Raw genomic sequence first — 18,500 nt, forward strand, 5'->3', positions numbered from 1 at the left:
TTTTATTTTTTTTTAAGGAAAAACATCTTTATGGAAAGGTATTTTTATTATGCTTCCAGTTGAGGTTATGCTTTTTTCTTTATTTTGAACTGTACGTGCCACGAGTACTCAAATGCACATATATATATATGTATATGTAAGTGCATGCAGAGTGGCTTGCAGTGGCCCAACTGCAAAAGCTATGGAGCCTGCCTCCAAGGCTTTTACTTTTTGTTCTGCAAATTGTCCTTCATTATGAGATTTTCTGCCATGTTGTTCTTCCATTCTCTAGTGCACTGAAATGATCTTCTTTAACTAGTACTGCAACGGCTACCTTCTACCAGCATGTGGTGCTGGACTGCTGCTGGGGCAGAGAGGATGAGGGTACAGAATAGGATGGCGGCTGTTGTTGACAGAGAACTGAGACAGGAGGTGGAGGAGAGAGTTGTCTCTCAGCAGAGTTCCTCATAGAGAGAGAAAGCCAGGCTAGATGAAGGCACAGACTCGATTCAACTCCCAGAAGATGAGTTGGACCAAGCTGCTAAACCTCAGGAGTTACCTAAGCTCGATGTTGTAGAGGGTGCGTAAAGATGTACTGGCATTGATGGACAAATGTCTGGAAATAACGATTACTGTCAGATTATACTTCCGAGAAGAACTTTCATTAAATTATCAAAAAAGCAGAAGAATTGTGAGCAACTTTGCATTCTTTTTAAATATATATTTTTTTCTCCCCCTACCTGTTCCTCTCCCTCTCTACCCTTACTCCCACCCCTATCCTCTCAGCCACGAAGACTTTGATTTTATATCAGGGACCCGCATGCGCAAGCTGGCTCGAGAAGGACAAAACCCACCGGAAGGCTTCATGGCTCCTAAGGCTTGGACTGTGCTGACAGAATACTACAAATCCTTGGAGAAGGCTTAGGCCTCTTATGAACCGCAGATCAACGTTTGACGCCTGATTTATTTACAAGAAGGGGACCACACAGTCACCGTTCATGTTACTTTGTTGTGGTGTCGGTCAGGAAGTTCTTCTCTGAAAACAGACTCTTTCTCCCTAACTTAGCATCATTCTTTGCCTGTCCTTATGGGTTCTATTATGTCCTGGCACCTAACTAGCTGCTGGTTTTAATGTCTTCTTTTATTACAGTTAATATTCTTGCAGTAGGATTTTTAATTCTTGTCCTTTTTTTATATATTTTACTGCCTCTGTCCTATGAATTCTGCAGCTGTTAAATAGATGCAGCTTTTTTCATGTTATTTAAACTGATGGATATTTTCTGTTTTTAGTAGTTTGTAGGAGAAAATGTAATAATTAGACCCTTAACTATGGATAGGTGCTCAAGAAATGGAAAAAGTAACAGTTTTAAAATTACTGTAAAAGTGTACTCTATTATTCTCCAGAAGCTTTTAACATTAATTTTTCAGTATTTGTAATTAAAAAGCAGAGTTCTTTATGCAGCATAATTAAACTTTTTTGCTTTCTTTGTTTAGTTTTGGAGTTCATTGAGTTATCCAATAGTTTCCTTCTGCTGTGGAGCTGTAAAGATGACCAAGTAATGAGTAAAAAGAAAAACGCTTTACTCTTTTAATTGATAACTAATCCATATTTTTATGTGCTTGTTGCCTTAGGTGTCAATAGGGAATGTTTTATCCCGTTTGATTTCACTTGCCAGTGTTTGGTTCCAGATACAGTCATTCATCTTACTTCAACTTAAAGAAAAAAAAAATTTATGGCACACTGACCTCAAATTCATGTTTAAGAATTATCGCAAGAAAAACTGAAGTCTTTAGATCTTTGCAGTTCCTGTGGTAGAAATGCTTAGTCCTGAAGGTTAAGTATCTGTTTTTCAATGTCTCCAATGGCAACATAAGGGTAACGTCGTTGTCTTCCTTGACAGACAAGGCATATTTGCTTCTACTAGGATTCCTCAAAAATCCTGAAGGTGGTTAATTCAGTATGTGAAACATTAACTGCTGAAGAAAAACATGAAAAATAAAAAGTAAAATACTTCTCTAAGTACACAGTAATGGGATCTTTACACAGTAATGGGATCTAAGTACACAGTGGGATCTTTTCAAGTATTTGCAGGTAATCAGTGGAACAGTCATAACTGTTCTTAGCCTTTTCACTAGGAACTTCCCATATCCTTCTCATAGAAACTTATTTTTCTGTTGTTAAGAGGTATACAAAGGACAAAACAGGTCAAAATATTTTTCAGAGTGAGGAAACTGGCCTGCTACAGAGCCTGGATGAGGCATGTTCAACTAGATTTTTTTTTTGGATGGTGGGAGGCTGTGATGAAGGGACCTGTATGATGAATGGGATGAACACTGCTTGCAGTCTTTGTTTACTTGTTCACAGTAATATTTAAGACAAATGCTTTGAGAATGACTTCCTTCTCTTTTCCTCCTCTATTTGAAGAGACACAGAGAGTAACTTCTACTGGGATTTATATGTCTGTAAGAGGCAAGAAAGTAAGACGGAGTTGTGAAAAGACAAGAGGCATGTTCACCAGTGAACCATGACAATTGAAACTGTTTTTGTAGTGTAAAGCTTACTCCTCTAGAATCGCTGAACAGATTTTCTTCAAATTTGGCTTTCTTTTTAGATTGCATCAATATATAGGACATGCAGAATCCAGAAGCAGAAGTCACTTCCTGTCTATGCAGGTGTACGTGCAAAATTTCAAGCTTAACTATGAAGGTGGACAAGAATTATCAGCTGGTCAGAAGTGATTTGCTGTTGAAAGTTGGAGTTGAGACTCTTTGCTGTCAGGTTTGATTCTTAAAGTAATTAGGATGAAAGATACAAAAAATGTTTTGGCAGAATGGCAAACATGGGTGGAAGTGTGCAGAAGTAGATGTTTTATAAGTGCTGCTTGTGCTATATGAAGTCTGGACAATATGTGGAGTGGTAAGCACGAATGTTGAGTCATTCTGTAAAGTTAATTTAGAAGCAGGAATGTCTGCAAACAAATTAATACAGTGATAAAAAGCAGATCTAGTTTTCATACTTAACTCTTTTGATGCTGAGGCTCTGTTGTTATAGTGCTTCTAGAAAGTATTCCTTGCAATGCTTGGTATTAAAGAAGCCTTCAGGTTTATTCTAACTTATTATTTATTCTACAGCATTCCCAGGGGAATTTCCTGACAAAGAACAAGAGCATCTGGTCAATTTGTGGGCAGAATGTGCTCTGTACAACAGCAGTTTTCCCATATCATGAATGTTTTCATTGTAGAATTCTAATTTTTCCTCTCCTGTTAGTGTCTTCTGTAAGGAAGTTGTATTTTACACGAAAAAGCTACTCCAGAAATGTTTCCAAAATGTTCCCCTTCCCTCCCACTTTCTGCCTCTGCATTGGTATACATTACAAGTGGTTCTTTACCTGCTGCTCTCACACAGGATAATTTATGGATATTATCCATTGCTTTTTGTATGGTCCCAGGATGATTGCTCACTTCTAACTGATCATTTTGATGTATTGGGCGTGTGAGATACGAAAGCAATAACACCCATCCATATGGCTGATGCAAGGACAGTCTGGACCCAGTTTTCCAAAAGAGATGGATTAATGAGGTAGTTGGAGATTACCAAACCCTAATCCTTGGAGTTAAATAAATGCTAGAAAATTACTACCTGTCCTAGGTGAACTGATGAATTCCAGATGTTTTTGATTCCTGCAGTACATATGAGCAACTTGAGAAAAAGGCAAAAATATTTTTTTTTGTAAAGAACCACACAGCTGAGAATTCTGTTTTCCTATGTGAGATCCCATATGCCTGTGTTCAACTAACGTGAATACTTGGGATGACTTTTCAAGTAAGGATCTGAGGGTCACAATGGAAAAATACTGGATATCTGCTAAGGGTGCTGACTTTTACCTGATTTTGTTCCTTTCAGTAGGGGATCTAAACACTAACAACTCAGTAATGCATTAGACACACAAAATGGAACGTGTAGAATAGGTCACAATTTTTTTTAGACACAGTTTGGAGATAAGCAAGCTTCTCCATCTGGAATAATTCAGTAGAAGTCTGCAGGGGGAGGATATGAGTGGATGTCTTGGCGTGGTGGTGGTGGAAATAGAACAGGGCTACTGTGGACTGTGTAGACGGTACTGTAAGTGGCTTGAGTTTGGACCTCCTTTGCATTTCGTATTCCCTTAATTTCAAGAAGTTCCACATGTGGGTCACACAGAGGGTTAAACTTACTGCCTTTCCATGCTACAAAAGCAATAAAAATTACTTTGGGCATCCTGACAAAATACTAACAAAGTAGTCCAGATGCTTTCCCTTCCTGATGGATTAAAGGTGCTAATCAGTATATTATAATCAGTATTTTACTCCCTTTCCCAGTAAAAGCTGGCAGCTTCAAAGGCAAGTATATGTGTGTGTCTGTTACTGTATTTACACACATGGCATCCCTTGTCATCTCCAGTCATGAACCTTTAAGCTTTTGTGCTGTGCACTGTAGGAACACAGAAAGAAGCTCTCATCTCTGTTATAAATTAGCTTTCCTGTGAGTCAGAAGAGAATTTTACTGCGTCTATGGCACCATCTCCAACAGCAGGGAAAGGAAAAGCTATTCCTTCTCTTATGTAGGAGAATTCACAAGAAAAATTGAGATGGAAAGTGACTTTTTTGTGTAACTTTGCAGGGATGTCTGTTCATCTACAGGAATGGGATTTACGGTGGTACCTGAACACTAGTCAGGGGTGTGTAGGAAAGGTATTCTAGTCCTCAAACCTGATGCAGAATTTTTCACCGCTAACCATAAAAAAATAGGAACTTCAGGCTGGAGAGAGTTGGCTGAATTGACATTTCAATGAATGCAACTGATAGCTCAGAATTAGTGTTTTTTTTTCTGGTTTATGAATTGGTCTCAGAAACTTAAAACTCAAAACTCTTAATTTAGCTGCTGTGAAAGAGAGCGCTGCTAGTTCTGTTTTTTTCATGTTTAATGCTGCAAGCTGGACCTGATAAGCTAGGTTGCCAAGGGTAACTGTAAAGCTTTCCATGTCCAGTTTATTGGATATGGGAGTTCCCTGCCAACAGCGAAGCAGGTGTTGGGTAAACATGTGATTTAAAGGAAGTCAGTGCTCAGGTTTCTGCTCAGTTGTATTGTTTTACCTTGAAGAAAGCCTGAGGGCTGGAGTAGCAGGGCCTCTTTTAAATTTGCCGTCTCCTTTCATGAAAAGTTTTTTGATTATGAATATAGCTCGATTTTTAGTGGTCTTTTGAAGTGTCCATTGAGGGGTTTTCTTTGTGTCTCCTGCAAGCTCTGTGTCTGCTCTTGTGATATTGGAGAATTTTTTACCTGTATCCCTTTTCATTATTTAGTTTTTATTAAAATCACTTTTTTCTTTATGGGAGGGTGTATATGTGCATGAGCCAGAGTCATGCCTTCAACATTTCCAGAACTGTTTGCCCTAGAAACCTCATCTTGATATCATTTTGAAGTTGAAGGGGGAAGGCAACTACACTGAAAGCTAGAAAACAGTGCTTTAAAACCACATCTGGAATTCTTAGACAATAAATGGCTCCAACTTAAAACAGAATGCAGAGATTTTAATATGTCATAAAACTCGAGGAGCCTTGGATTCGGTATAAGGACTGTCACCCAACCTTCATGTTAAAATCCACTACACAACACTTTGAAGTATGACTGTAGACAGAATGCTACCTGTCTGTGTATAAAAGGAGAAAAAAAAAACCAACATATTTTTCAGCATAAACTTCAGTGGAATGGAAATAGTGCCTGCATCTTTCTTTTATCCTCTGCAAGCAGAGCTGTTTCTTCTGTTGGAGTCCTACACTTACCAGTCTAAATTTCACCTCATGAGAAGAATAAGCATTTTGGCCATATCCACATATTTTCATCTCATAACAGCAGTTACGATGTCAAGTAAAAGGCTTGCAGTCTGGGCTGTGAGTTTTCAGGTTTTCCTGAGCACCTGCAGCTCTCCGGGCTTTCCACCCAGATGGCGTTTGTCCAAATTTCTGTGGACTAAATCAATTATTTCTGTAATGATTGATAGTTAAGTTTGTTGCAATAATTATGATGAGACAGAGAGAGAAACCAGTATCCACATGTTAACACTCTCTGAACAGTGTTGTTGCATTTGATTTGTTACCAAACATGACATTTCAGGAGGACAAATCCACTCCTCTAACTTGGAAATGTTTCCCTGATTTCAGGAGTGCTACTCAGAGAAAGAGAAAAAATTTAGGCTCTCATACTATTAATTTGATTTCATTGACAGCTTTCTCAAAGGCTTAAGTGGAAGCAGAAGAGACTCCTTGATCCTTAAACATTGGGCTCAAAAGGGCTGCCTGCTGGAATGGAAAACTACAGTCTGATAGTCTGTGGAAGGTTGGTTGCAGAACTGATAATGTGTCATCAAGGTCTGCTTTGTTTCTAGTTGATGAACACAATATTCTACCACCTATGAAAAGCATTATTTTGATCATTTGATTAATTTTTTTTCTGGACAATAAAGACAATCATGAGACAAGGTCATGTTTATACATAACTTCCCAGTAGGAAACAGTTTACCACTATTATAGTTTATATTTAAACTATGATACAGTCTGAAAGAACCAGTGTTATAATTATGTGAGCAAAAATTTCCTATCGTGCTATGTGACAGCAGAGCAATAAACGTGCCATCAGTGTCAACATCAAAAGTACAATGCAAAATGCTAAATATTATTGACACTTCTTCATTAGGGACAGTTATTTATAACCCCTTTGTTCATTATTTCTTCAGGGAAAAATACTGCTTCTTCCTGAAAACTGTAAATCTGTTTGCCTTACTTGGTAGTTAGACACTCGGAATGACGGTGGCTCTTCATAATTTTTACTATTTTACTGTATTTTTGAAGGCGTGCTTCTGAGCTCCATAGCAAAATGGCTTTCTAAAGAATATTACAGGTTTATAGTTTTTCTTTGTAAACATTCTTGGCTATTTTACTTACTGTACTTCAGATGTTTTTCCCTCTGTTAAATTAAAAAAAAAAAAAAAAAGTCATATAAAGGTCAACTTATGTAGAGTTTGGGTACACAGTTTTTTATCAATTATTAAAACTACTCTAGCTGGCTTCCTGTTCATACAAACTTTTGGTTCAGGGTTGTCCTTTGTGTTGTGACGATTTCTTGTGAAACGTTTGATACGCTGGAGAAAAGTGTAATTTGGGAAAGATGATGAGTTGGTGGTTGACAATCCCAGGATATTATCCTTCAAGCACTGATAATAAAAGACTATACCTTGTAACATGTAACTCTTTCAAAAGAATATTGTGCCTTTTCTATAATCATTGTCAGGATATAAATGGAAATTCAAAACAGCATGTTCTGTCTGAAAGGTGAACAGAAAGAGATAAACATTCTTTGGTCAATTGTTTTCTGGAGGTAAATAGGCAGCTTCCTTTTCACATTTTTAGTGTATTTAAAAAAAACAACACATAAAACAAAACCACATGAAACTCCTGATCTTTCTATTTCCATAGATAAAGATGTCTCTTGGTGAGGACCAACTTGTTTTCTGAGCTTCAAACAGTTGCATTGTCTTCAGTTTGAGGATTTGCTGAATATTGGTAATGAAGTGCAACTAATGGCCTACTTAGACCCATCTTACAATGGACAACTTCAAACAAGAAATCTCATATTTTCCCTTAAATTTACTTTTACATAGGTGAAAAAAAAAAACCATACAGCTTGAAACAACTCCTCATTTCAGGTTTTTCCCCATAAACACCTAACTGATGAAAGAAAGTTGAGCCTCTTTATCCACTCTTGATTCAATTATGATCCTACATGTGTCTGTAGATCTTGGAACTAATGCTGAGGATGTAGGTGCCTTTCCGCATTGATTTTATGAAATTACCTTTGGAAAACATTTCAAAAGGATTAAAGTTAAGCTAATGTGAACTTGAAGAAATATCTGGCTGGCTATGGAGAAATCTGGTTGCATTAAGAATCTGCAGAGTACGCACTAATTCTTCTCTATTTAATCCGTGACTGAATGTTGGAATGCACAATCTTTTATTGTGGTAGGAAAGAAGTCACTGTTTTCTGAAATGTGACAATGCAGCTTGCAAAAACAAAACAAACAACAACAACAAAAAAACAACAACCCACAAACTAAAACTTGACTAGCCAAGTAATAGCACAGGCATAAGGTAGGAGATTTCTAGCCAGTGGCTTTCAAAATGGTTAATACAAGTCAAAGAAGGACTGCCCACTGAAACCCAGAGATCTGTGCCTGTGTATTTCCACTGGGAGACTACCACTGCTGCGAGGAATTCCAGCGTGGAAGAGGAATCTATGCAGCATAATTTTTTTATCCATTTCATGGTTTCTGTGGAATTTTCAACGTCTGCTCGATCTCCGCGTGTAATTTTAATAAAATATGTGCTCATAGTACATTCCACTCAAGTATCTTTTCTTCCGTTTCTCATAAAAGTATGCTCTTTTTGTTTCAGGCTGAGAATCTTCTAGACTTGAATGTGAGAAGGAAAGCATCGCAGTTTGCAAGGGAACTCATGCAGTTTACGCTTTCATCAGTCAGCTGTGAAAACTGTGAGAGAAGGGGCTGGAGAGTGTTGTGTGGCAACGGAGCTTCTAGTTCTGGTCAGGGCCAGTATAATACAGTCCTACAGTCTTTTTCACTTTGTAAACCACTATAGTTTATGGGTGATGTTATTTTAGTAAGAATTAGTCAGACTATGATCTTGTTGTCTTCTGAGTTTCCCTTAGTAGCCTGTGAGCTTTTCTGGGAAGTGCAGCTCACAAGTTTAAAACCATTGCTCTAGTATAGCAGCTAATAAGTTATCATTAATTTTATCTGTATAAAATTATAAAGTATAGAAGCATTCAAAGAAACAAGAATTAAAGGGAAATAATTTTGAAAAGGTTTATAAATGAAGTAGGCGATTACCGAGGGGCTTGTGTATTCCTGTTCAGGCCAAACTCCATTTTACGCCCATCACCTACAAGAAAGATGATGGTGTGTGCTGGCACTCTGGGTTTGTTTACTGCTACAAATGCAGGTGAGAACCCAGGGAAAGCAAAAACAGCTCAAAACAAACAAACAAACAAAGCCCCCCAAGCCTTAGAAGGCAAGCATCTGAAGCAAAGAAGTGAAGCAAAAGAGGAACTGAGACCCTGAAATTTGGGACTGCTTCTCTTGTGCAATGGATATGGAGTTGGAGCCAAGGCAAATGCCATTTGTTTATCTGGTGGAATGTTAATCTAAATAGGAAAGTTAACTCTGTCCCAGCCAGACCCAGTGTACCTTTGCTTCCTAACTGGAGCTGAGAAGGCTGGAACAGCTGCAACTCCAGAAGTATCAGCTGATTTCACATCAGGGAGAAACAGCTCTTTTGGTGTAGCCAAAGAGATGGTAAAGATAGTTGCAGTTGCTTGTGACTGCTCCACTTCTGTATGTTTCTATCTATGGAACTCCAAGTGGGAATGTCAGTGCCAAGGATGCTGAAAGAATTTGTGCCAAATCTGGAACTAGAGATGTGGAATTATCTGTAGGAGGTTTTTTCTTTTAGCCATGAGATACCACTTTTTTAGTACAACTGTCAGAAAGGCTGTATTTCAAGGTAAAATTTTAACTTCTGGTTGTGAGGAAAGCCTCCTTGTTTGCAGTGTGACACACTGGAGCTGCATCTGGTAGCACATCCTTTGCAGGATGTTCACAGAGCTGTTCTAACAACACCCATGCTGCTGATGGCACAAATTGGGAAATTATCAGAAAGTCATATTTGTTACAGGCTTCATTGGAAAAAAAAAAAAGCAAAAGAAAAGCCCGTTGTTCTTCAAGCAGGAACATTACTATTCGGGGTTGGGGAACACTAAAACTTCAGCACCGGAAAAGACTACAGGAATTAAGTGTTTTCACTAATTTTGATCTTATGCAGGGGTCTTTGCTGAAGAGCTGACTGTATGAAAACTGCAAAACCAAGCTCATTCTGAGCATCACGATTTCTTGCTTTAAAACTGAATTTCAGTTATCCAAGAGCTGCTAAATCTGTTTTAAAAGAACTTTTAAGCTTTGAGAGGGCAGGAACAGGAAACTTCAATTGGAAAGTGGTAAGTTTCTTTGTTTTAGAGTTTCCCTTGTCTGGTACAGTAAGTGTTTGCAATCCAGTGTGAAAATACAAAGCTGAATCCTGCAGATTGATAGTTATCATATGTAAGTACTCTGTCACAGCCTCTCTGGGGGCCAGTTGACCTTGCACTAATTAGATGTCATTCCCAATGGGATAATGACATATTTGCCTTTATAGCACGTGCTCTGGGATTAATTTAATGGGTCCAGTGCAAAATGCTCTGTAGGCTTCTGTGAGAACAGGCTGCTGTGCTTGGGCCTTCTTTCTGCAGCAGTCGGCGCTGGCAGATACCCTCTTGTGTTCTGAGGTGAATCTTGTCCCTGGCAAAGTCATTTCGTAAGTGGGCAAAATAAATAAATAAATAAATAAATAAATAAATAAATAAATAAATAAATAAATAAGGCATCGCACAGTTTCACTGCAGGAGTTGGACCTTGATCTTTTCCTGACGCTGCTGAACAGGCTTGCATACTAGAATGACTTGATTGCAATACTGTCTGAAAACTTCAGCGGTTACTGAGGGATTTTTTACTCCCCTTCTGTCCTATGTGGTAAGAACGAAGGTTGCCTTTAAATCTGTGCGGAAGGGTAAAAGGCTTCACTTTGCAGAGTTCTGCTGAACAAGCAGGACCGTAATGGTCTTCCTCAGAATTAAATACCAGCCAGTCCTGCTGTTCATATGTGACACACTTATTTGCATTTGCTCTGATCTTTTGCCCAAATAAAAAAGCAGGAACTGAATAGAATTTAATTACAGGCTTATTTAAGCTTTCTTCTATGCAGACAGTTGTGGAGTGTATTTATCTGAGTTGAACTGAAACACTGTCCTTCCTGCTGCCCATTTTCTCTTTTTAAGAAAGAGATGGCCAGCCACTGATGTTTGGTTTGTCGGTTTTCAGTTTAGTTCCTTCTGATGGAAGCCTACATTTAGTGTAATGACATCAGGCTATCTTTGCCATAAAGAAAATAATGAATTAAATGATTAATTTTTATCTCACTGTAACTCAGTAGTAAAAAAAATTGCATACTGATTTGTTTGCTTCTGAGATACCTAGCTTTACAGAGCTCTGTTTCATCTTGAGGAATTCTTTTTCACCAGAGCATGAGGGGCATAAAATTAGATTATATTCTTTCTATTGTTAGATTGGGTTTTTCGTCCCTCCTCAGAACAATTTGTCACATCTGACTTCTATCACTTTTCTTATTTTTGGATTCTCTGGATTTATACCTAGCAGATTCTTATCCTTATCAGTAATAAAATTAAGTTTTATGTGTGCCTTAAATAGTTCAATTAACATTAAAAGCTGATGTATATCTTCAGCCATCTTAGAAGCACTTTTTTTTCAAACTGAATTTGCATTCATTTTTCATGTTGTGATGATTTTTTTTTCCATTTATGGGGAATGTGCGTCAGAAGTGCTAGCCTGTTTCCACAGGACAAGTTGCCTGATGGTGAGCAAAGTGGACTCAGTATGATTAAATTGTGTTATTAGATGAGTTTTATCCTAATTTCTGATCAGGAGGTGAATTACTGATTCTTTCTCGCAGAATTAGTTCTGTAGTGTAAATGTTTAGTGGGAAGCAGATCATGGGAAATATAAAATAACTTTGAAAACTCTGCTTGTAAAAAAAAAAGTATCTGAAAATGAGGTGACTTTGTGAAGGACATTTTTCTTTAATATTCAAATTCAAGAGATAATAAAGTATTTTTTTTTATAAATACATGCATAGATGCAGAGAGAGATGTGAAAACAGAGAAAGTATCTTAACCACGACATATGTTTCCATTGAATTTCATCTGTTTTCTTCAGTGACAAAGCCACATGATTATCTTTGTTGGGATTGCAGGCTAGCACAGATACGGAAGAATGAGCCGGATGCCATATTGCTTAATAAGCTTATTCAGGTTGGTTAGCGCGGTTGTTTTGTGCAGAGGACAGGTGCATAGCCTTAGGCAGAAATAATATGTGATTTTTCAGATCTTTTGTCATTCTTCCTCTGTTACCAGTTAGGAAAAGATATATGCCACACAGCCAAGCTTTGCATATTGAAAGTCAGTAGTATGAAAACCAACGAGGAAGAGCAAACAATATCTTTTCGAGGCTTTGAATGTTTCTTTGAGGTTTAGGTAGTATGCAGGATATTATTTTAAGCGCTTTCGGGTTACTTACTTTAATTGTAAAAGTTACCTAGCCAAATCTTCATGTCATCAATAAAGAAGAAGAGAGAGGCACTGACTTCTCTAAGTGGTGATCCAGAATGCAAGCCCTGCTTGGAATTGCCCTCTGAGCGAGGTTTGTATTCTTGATGACTTTATAGGAAGAAAAGGTGTTAGCTGACTAATGTGACCTTATAAATAGGTACCTCTAGGTACCTGAAGTTGGAGAAATGTCTTTAACAAGAGCTCTTTGTTGTGTCAATGAGTAGTAATATTTCCAATGTCAACACATAGCACATAAATAAGCTTTTTGGAGTTCAGCATAATAATCTCCCTGCTCAGAGAAGCACACTCTGTGTGTCTTTGCAATACTTTAATGGCACATGTACAATAGCAAAGAACGGGTAGTTAATACCAACCACCATGAAAAGTTTTCCTGTTAAGCCACAGATGAAGAGATTTTCGCTGCTATTAGATTTTATTGCTGTTCAGGATTCCACAAAGGCTGTTCTAAATTTGAGCAAAGCTGTTGCTTTTTTTTCCTCTTGTAATACATAGAATAGAAAAATCATGGTTTTAATTAGCTAGATATTCACAGAGAACATAGTGAGAAAGAGTCCACTGTTAACTTTCCTTTAATCACTTGGTGAAATTCAGTTTGTTGCCATTTTAAGAAATTAATTCTACTCCATATCACTGAGGAGTTCTGTGGAAATTAACCTTCCAAACAGATACAATTTTACTCAACATTTAGACATTTTTTTTCTATTTAAACCATTGGCAAGTCTTGAAGACTATGTCCCTGAAGATACAAACGTATTTTTCTGTTTCCATTTTTTAAATTGAGCTACAGCATAAATGAATGCTCAAGACTTCACAGGTCTTGATTGTCCATTTCTCTTCAGCAAGAGAATGTGCTGGCTATATTAATGAGAAAATGCTTCATACCTGAAGGAAGCAGTAAATAAAAAAATGAAAGACTGCTGCGAAAGAAAATTCACAAATGTACACAGTCTTTAAAAAGAAGAAAAAAAAAGCACAAAAAACAACAGCAACAAAAACCCTGTTCTTTTGCTATATAACAAATTAAAAATAATCCATTAATTGATTTGGCAGCTCACCTCTGGAAAAAGAAATCAACTTAGTTTCCTGGAATTAGTTTAGTTTTTGATACTAACATTACTCTTCTGGATAAGTCCATCAGTGGCTCTTTTCCACCATATTTTGTTGATACTCTTCTGCAAACCCCACTTCCCATTTTATTTTGATATATTTTGTTCTAATGATTCTGTGTTTAAAACTATTGTGCTTAACAGATAGGAAACCTGTTCTTGTGCATGGAAAAAAAAGTATTTGCTGAAGTAGTCTTTTGTATTTGTTTAAGTGCTAGCACTTAATGTCCTTAATCTTATTTTACTACTTTAAAGGATTAGAGCATGTTATTTGAATACATAGTTTTTGCAGCTATCTAATCCCTTTATTAACTTTTTGTCTATATGTTAATCTCTGAAACTGGATAATCTCAGAAAACCTTATTTGTTTAGCAATGATGGCAACAGAATATTTTTGGAACCGAAGTGCATCGTGACCAGTGGGGGTCAGAAGGGAACTTTTCGCTTAGCTGCATGGTGTTTCACTATCTTCAAGCACAAAAGTAAAATCTAGCCCTGTACAGAAGGTCAATGTAAGGCTTGTAAGGCGCTTGATCAGAAAGTCCACGCTGATGGAAATGGATGTTCCTCTGCTGACTTCTTGGGAGCAGTGCAAACTTGCGCATTTGGATTTGGCTCAGAAACTTGCAGTGATGCAGGTCCTTGAGAGTTCAAGTGGAGAACAGGCCTTTTTGCCTGGTCTTTTGCATAAGTCTGAATTTTACCACGGTATATGGGTTATCCTACATAAAAGGCCATCCTTCATCAGCTTTTACCATATGGTTAAAACATATATACATATTTTTTCGGTTACCTCCAGGCACTGTGAAGCAGCTGGTATTAATGAATAAAAATAGCCAGCAAAATCATGGCATGTGGTTGCTAGAAGGAACAATTTATAGCCAGGAGTCTTGTAGGTTACTAGAAAGAAGAAGAAAGGAACAACCCCAAAACACGTGACCCCTGAAAGCATGTATGAACTCTAAATATCATCTGTGTTTTGGTCACCTGTACTGCTCAAGGCAACAGAATATGGGAGTGATTAGAAGATGGTTACTCTATTCCTACTGCTAAAAATTACAGGGAAGGGAACTGGAGATTTGGAGGGTGTGGTGGTTTTTTTTTGTTGTTTTTTTTTTTTTTAACACCATTCCACCATTCCTGGAGTTTGTCTTCTAATTGACCATTGTATCAAAGTATTTGAAACTTCATGGAGAGCTTTGGAATCAAAGAGGACATTCGTTTTGTCTCTCAGAATAAATGAAATATACCTTAAAAGATAAGCATTGGAAGGTGGATCTTACTGTAATGCAAAACTGAGCTGTAGTAATTTGGTTCATAGCTCTAGGTTAGATTTTTACCTTTTAAAAAAATAAAGCTGATCTGCCCTCGTATACAAAGAGCAATGACAAAATGCAAGATTGTGTTTCAGAAAGTGACTCTTTAAGAGGTTTTAGTGTTTCATAACTAATAGTTACCAAGTTCAGTGAATGAGCAGCAAACTTTCTTTATACCTTCATTGAGGCCCTGCTTGTGTTTTGGTTTTGTTTTGTTTTGTTTCCATGTGGGCCAGGGACTTCATCATTTACTTTCCCTAAGGGCTATGGTTCAGACAGTAGGAAGGCCAATACAGAATGAAAATTCTTTAGGGTAGGAAGGCTGAAAAGGTTTCTGGTGGTGTAGTAAGAAAAACATTGAAACTTAATTTGCGGTGAGACTCTAATGGCTAGTGCAGTTCTTGATTGTTATAAACGAGGAGCAGCAGCAGGAAAAAGCAGGGGAGTGATTCTGTTCTACAGGACTGGAAAGGGTAGCATCAGGTGCCATCCTTATGTTTCCACAGGAAGAGGTGGGGGGATGCCGCATTAAAGGGGACTCAGCAGAGTCCAGCATTTGCCTGTTTCAGAGCCCTGCTAAGGGCTTTCTCTGAGACACTCTCACAAAGTTGAACGTGTTTAGTAAGGCGACAGATATATCAGATTTGGAATTGCTGCTGAGAAATCCACTTACTGCAATAATGCTGATAGATCATAATAGTGCTAGCAAAATGCTTTTCCAGGTATTCCTCACCAAAAGGTGAAGGCACAGAGCTTACCAAGAAGGTGGCCCTGCCTTGGTGGAGAAAAAGCACAGCCTCTTATAGGTTTCCAATTTCTTCTTTCTCCCATAGCTCTTCTTTTTCCTCACTCTAACTTCATCTTCTTCTTTTCTTTTTTTTTTTCCTTTTCTTCTTCTCCTATAATTTTATGCTAAATCCTAACACTCTTCTATATCCTAACCTCATCTATTCCCTCCATGGGGTGACATTTAGCATGATTTGGGTGAAGAGTTGAGCACTATAGCCATATATATTTCGCATGTACTTCTTTAAGCTCATTATCATTTTCGGGAGTGTGATAGTTAGGTTAAAGTTATTCCTCAATCTAAAGAGAAAAACAGCAATGACCAGTGTCTCAAAGCTAGTCAAAGAAATTCAGATGAGATACAGGGCTGTATTTTGTAGGGGGCATGACTGCCAGTTGGAACAAATTACCTACAGAAGTGAGGGTTTCTTTCTCTTGTTTTTGCAGAAAGGCCATATGACTTTGAAAGTTGTTCCAGCCCAAACTGGGCATGATGTAGTTATGTCCAGGTAAAATATTATAGGTGAAAGGAGGGACCGTACAGACGTGTACAGTTGGTCTGCAGGAAGGACCCTTCTACAGAATATATTCATCTGTACTCTAATTTGTCCTGAATGAGAAGTTCCCAGATTGCATATGGCGCTCTGACACTGCACTGACAAAGGAATGTGACTTGCACAAGGATTCATCTGTAACCAAATTCTTCTCCCTTATAAGGCTGAGGGGAACATAAGTAGGCCAATGATGTCAAAAGAGGAACAACGTATTTCCTGAATACATCACTTGATGGATCTGTGAACTACAGAAAAGCCAATAGGGGTAAATGCCTGGTGGTTTTGTGGCTTCACTGCAGAAAAATTTTTGAAACATGGAAATAATAAACAGCCGTAGTTGGGGTACTGTGATTCTCTTGGCAGGCGAGCAATTCTAGCGAGAACTCCGGTTTCACAATTAAACTCCTAAACTATTTTAGGTCTTGTAATTTATTTCAAAAGACTGCTGCTTACTATTGTTAAGTTTAGATTTTTGTTTACCCACCAGTGTTGGTAATGGCATATTAAAAAGTTGGAAATATGTGTATTATTAACTGGAATTATCCCTTGCGCCTTTGTCTGGCAAATGGGAAATGCATAATGTGTGCAAAGTGGTTCTAATCCACTGCTTTGACTTGGAGTTGGAAAGAGCTGATCCCCTACAGTTTTTGCTGGCTGCCAGTGACTAGTGTCAGTAAACATTTGCTGTGAATATCAGGTGAACTTCACCGTGGGAGGAACAGTGACCAGGAGAGGCATACACTGATTTCATCAAGGAATATATGAAGATGGAAGGTGCCTTTAGTTTAGCACTCTTCAAAACCTAATTATAAAAAAAGATACAGTTGCAAAGAAAAAAAAAATTAAGTCTATTAGCCTTTATTGTAACAGGATGTTAGTACAAGCCTTTAACAAAAAATAGTTTGTAGCTTATAAAGATGGAAATAAAGATCCGTGGTAGTGCGGGACTTTAAAACCTCTTAGAAAAGAAGTGTTTGCAAAATTGCTGCATTTTTGCTAAGCAAATTTAATTCCTCAGCTCCCACATGTGAGGCATTTCTAATTATACCCAGCTGGAATTTAGCATGCCAGCTGCCAGCCCTGATTGCTATGTTTTTTGTTGCTGGGGAGAGGGTTGGAACTTCTCATTTTTGGAAAATTCTTGCCCATAAATCGCAAATTATTCCTCATTGTGGTTGTAAAAAGAAAGAAAAGGAAAAAAAAAAAGGAAGAAAAAAGAAAAACCCTTCAGTGTTTTATATCAAACAGTGTGATTCTTCCTCTCTTAATATATTATTGGTACTAATGTTTTTAAGTGGAACTGCAGCTACATGACAACTTGTAGTATACAAAGTGTTTTCCGGAGAAAAAGATGATTCACTCACCGAGGTCAATGGTGCAGATTCGCAAGCTGGTTGTGGAAAGCAGGGATGTTAACACATAGAGCAAGCTGCCCTCTGGAAATTGCTGGTTTGCAAGTTCTTAACTCACCTGCTTCATGGTAAGTTACTTTTCTTTCAGAAGAAGTACCCTGTGTTAAGTGTTCTTTTGGAGTAGCAGACTTGTTTTAACCACATAGACCAGCCCCTACCAAAATAACCTTGTTATCTCTGGTAGCATTGTAATGTGTAAAAAGCGTACTCTCCTGTGCCCATATGATGTTATTGCTTGTTACACCAAGAGTTTTAACAGTATAAAATAGACAAAAGTGGGGAGCAAAATATCTCCTGTTCTTGGCATGCTCACAATACTTTTCCTGTTTGATCAAACCAAAGAGTTCAATACATTCTTGCATTGCAAACACTGTTTACAAGGAATTTAAGTATTTGCATTGCTGACCTATAACTGTGCTTTGAAAAAATTGATATTTAGTCAGAGTCCTTTATCAAACTCCCAAGAGAGTTCTGAAGTATGGATTTGATTGTCACTGTAGGTGCTACTAACAGGCCAAAGTGTGTGCATGTGCACACACACACACACAAAAAAAGAAAAAAAAAAGGGCAAAAACACTGCACTCCAAATACACCCAAGCTTGAAGACAATTATTTTTCAGATGGTTTCAGGCCTCTTGTATGTATTTGTATTCATGCATACAAGCCCATGCATTCACAGTCACAAGGCTGACATTTAAAGAATGGCAGCTGATCATCAGCTGGCCAGAAATGAAATATATGTAAAATCACACAGATATTCTCATCAAATGGATATAGTATCACACCATTCCCTACATATAGTCTCCTCACACATGAATTAGTATTAACTATCCTGTTCTGCATGCTTGCCCAGAAGTGCTACAGTTGTACATACATGCTGCTAATTCTGAAAAACATGAGCTTATTTAGAATATTCTATGCCATCTTTGAAATACAGAGTATTAGGATAGATATAAAAATATAAAAACTCTACATAAAATGATGTTAAAAATCTATAT

The 18,500-nt window shown here is 37.7% G+C and overlaps 2 protein-coding genes across 3 annotated transcripts in view; both read left to right on the top strand.

Moving 5' to 3' along the window:
• Nucleotides 1-1,464, top strand: part of PAPSS1 (3'-phosphoadenosine 5'-phosphosulfate synthase 1) — a 44,196-nt gene extending 42,732 nt beyond the window's left edge. For both annotated transcript variants that reach the window (XM_080590666.1, XM_080590667.1), the window contains one exon: nt 766-1,464. In XM_080590666.1, the coding sequence (XP_080446792.1) occupies nt 766-904 (139 nt within the window). In that variant the 3' untranslated portion in view covers nt 905-1,464. The remainder of the gene's footprint in view (nt 1-765) is intronic.
• A 148-nt stretch (nt 1,465-1,612) lies between these two features.
• Nucleotides 1,613-18,500, top strand: part of LOC308194588 (uncharacterized protein) — a 124,664-nt gene continuing 107,776 nt past the window's right edge. Inside the window, exon 1 of the mRNA XM_080590704.1 lies at nt 1,613-17,570. The gene's annotated coding sequence lies outside the window, so the exon portion shown is untranslated. The remainder of the gene's footprint in view (nt 17,571-18,500) is intronic.

Source organism: Anser brachyrhynchus (genome assembly GCF_964034855.1).
Source record: "Anser brachyrhynchus genome assembly, chromosome: 4".
Taxonomy (NCBI): Eukaryota; Metazoa; Chordata; class Aves; order Anseriformes; family Anatidae; genus Anser; species Anser brachyrhynchus.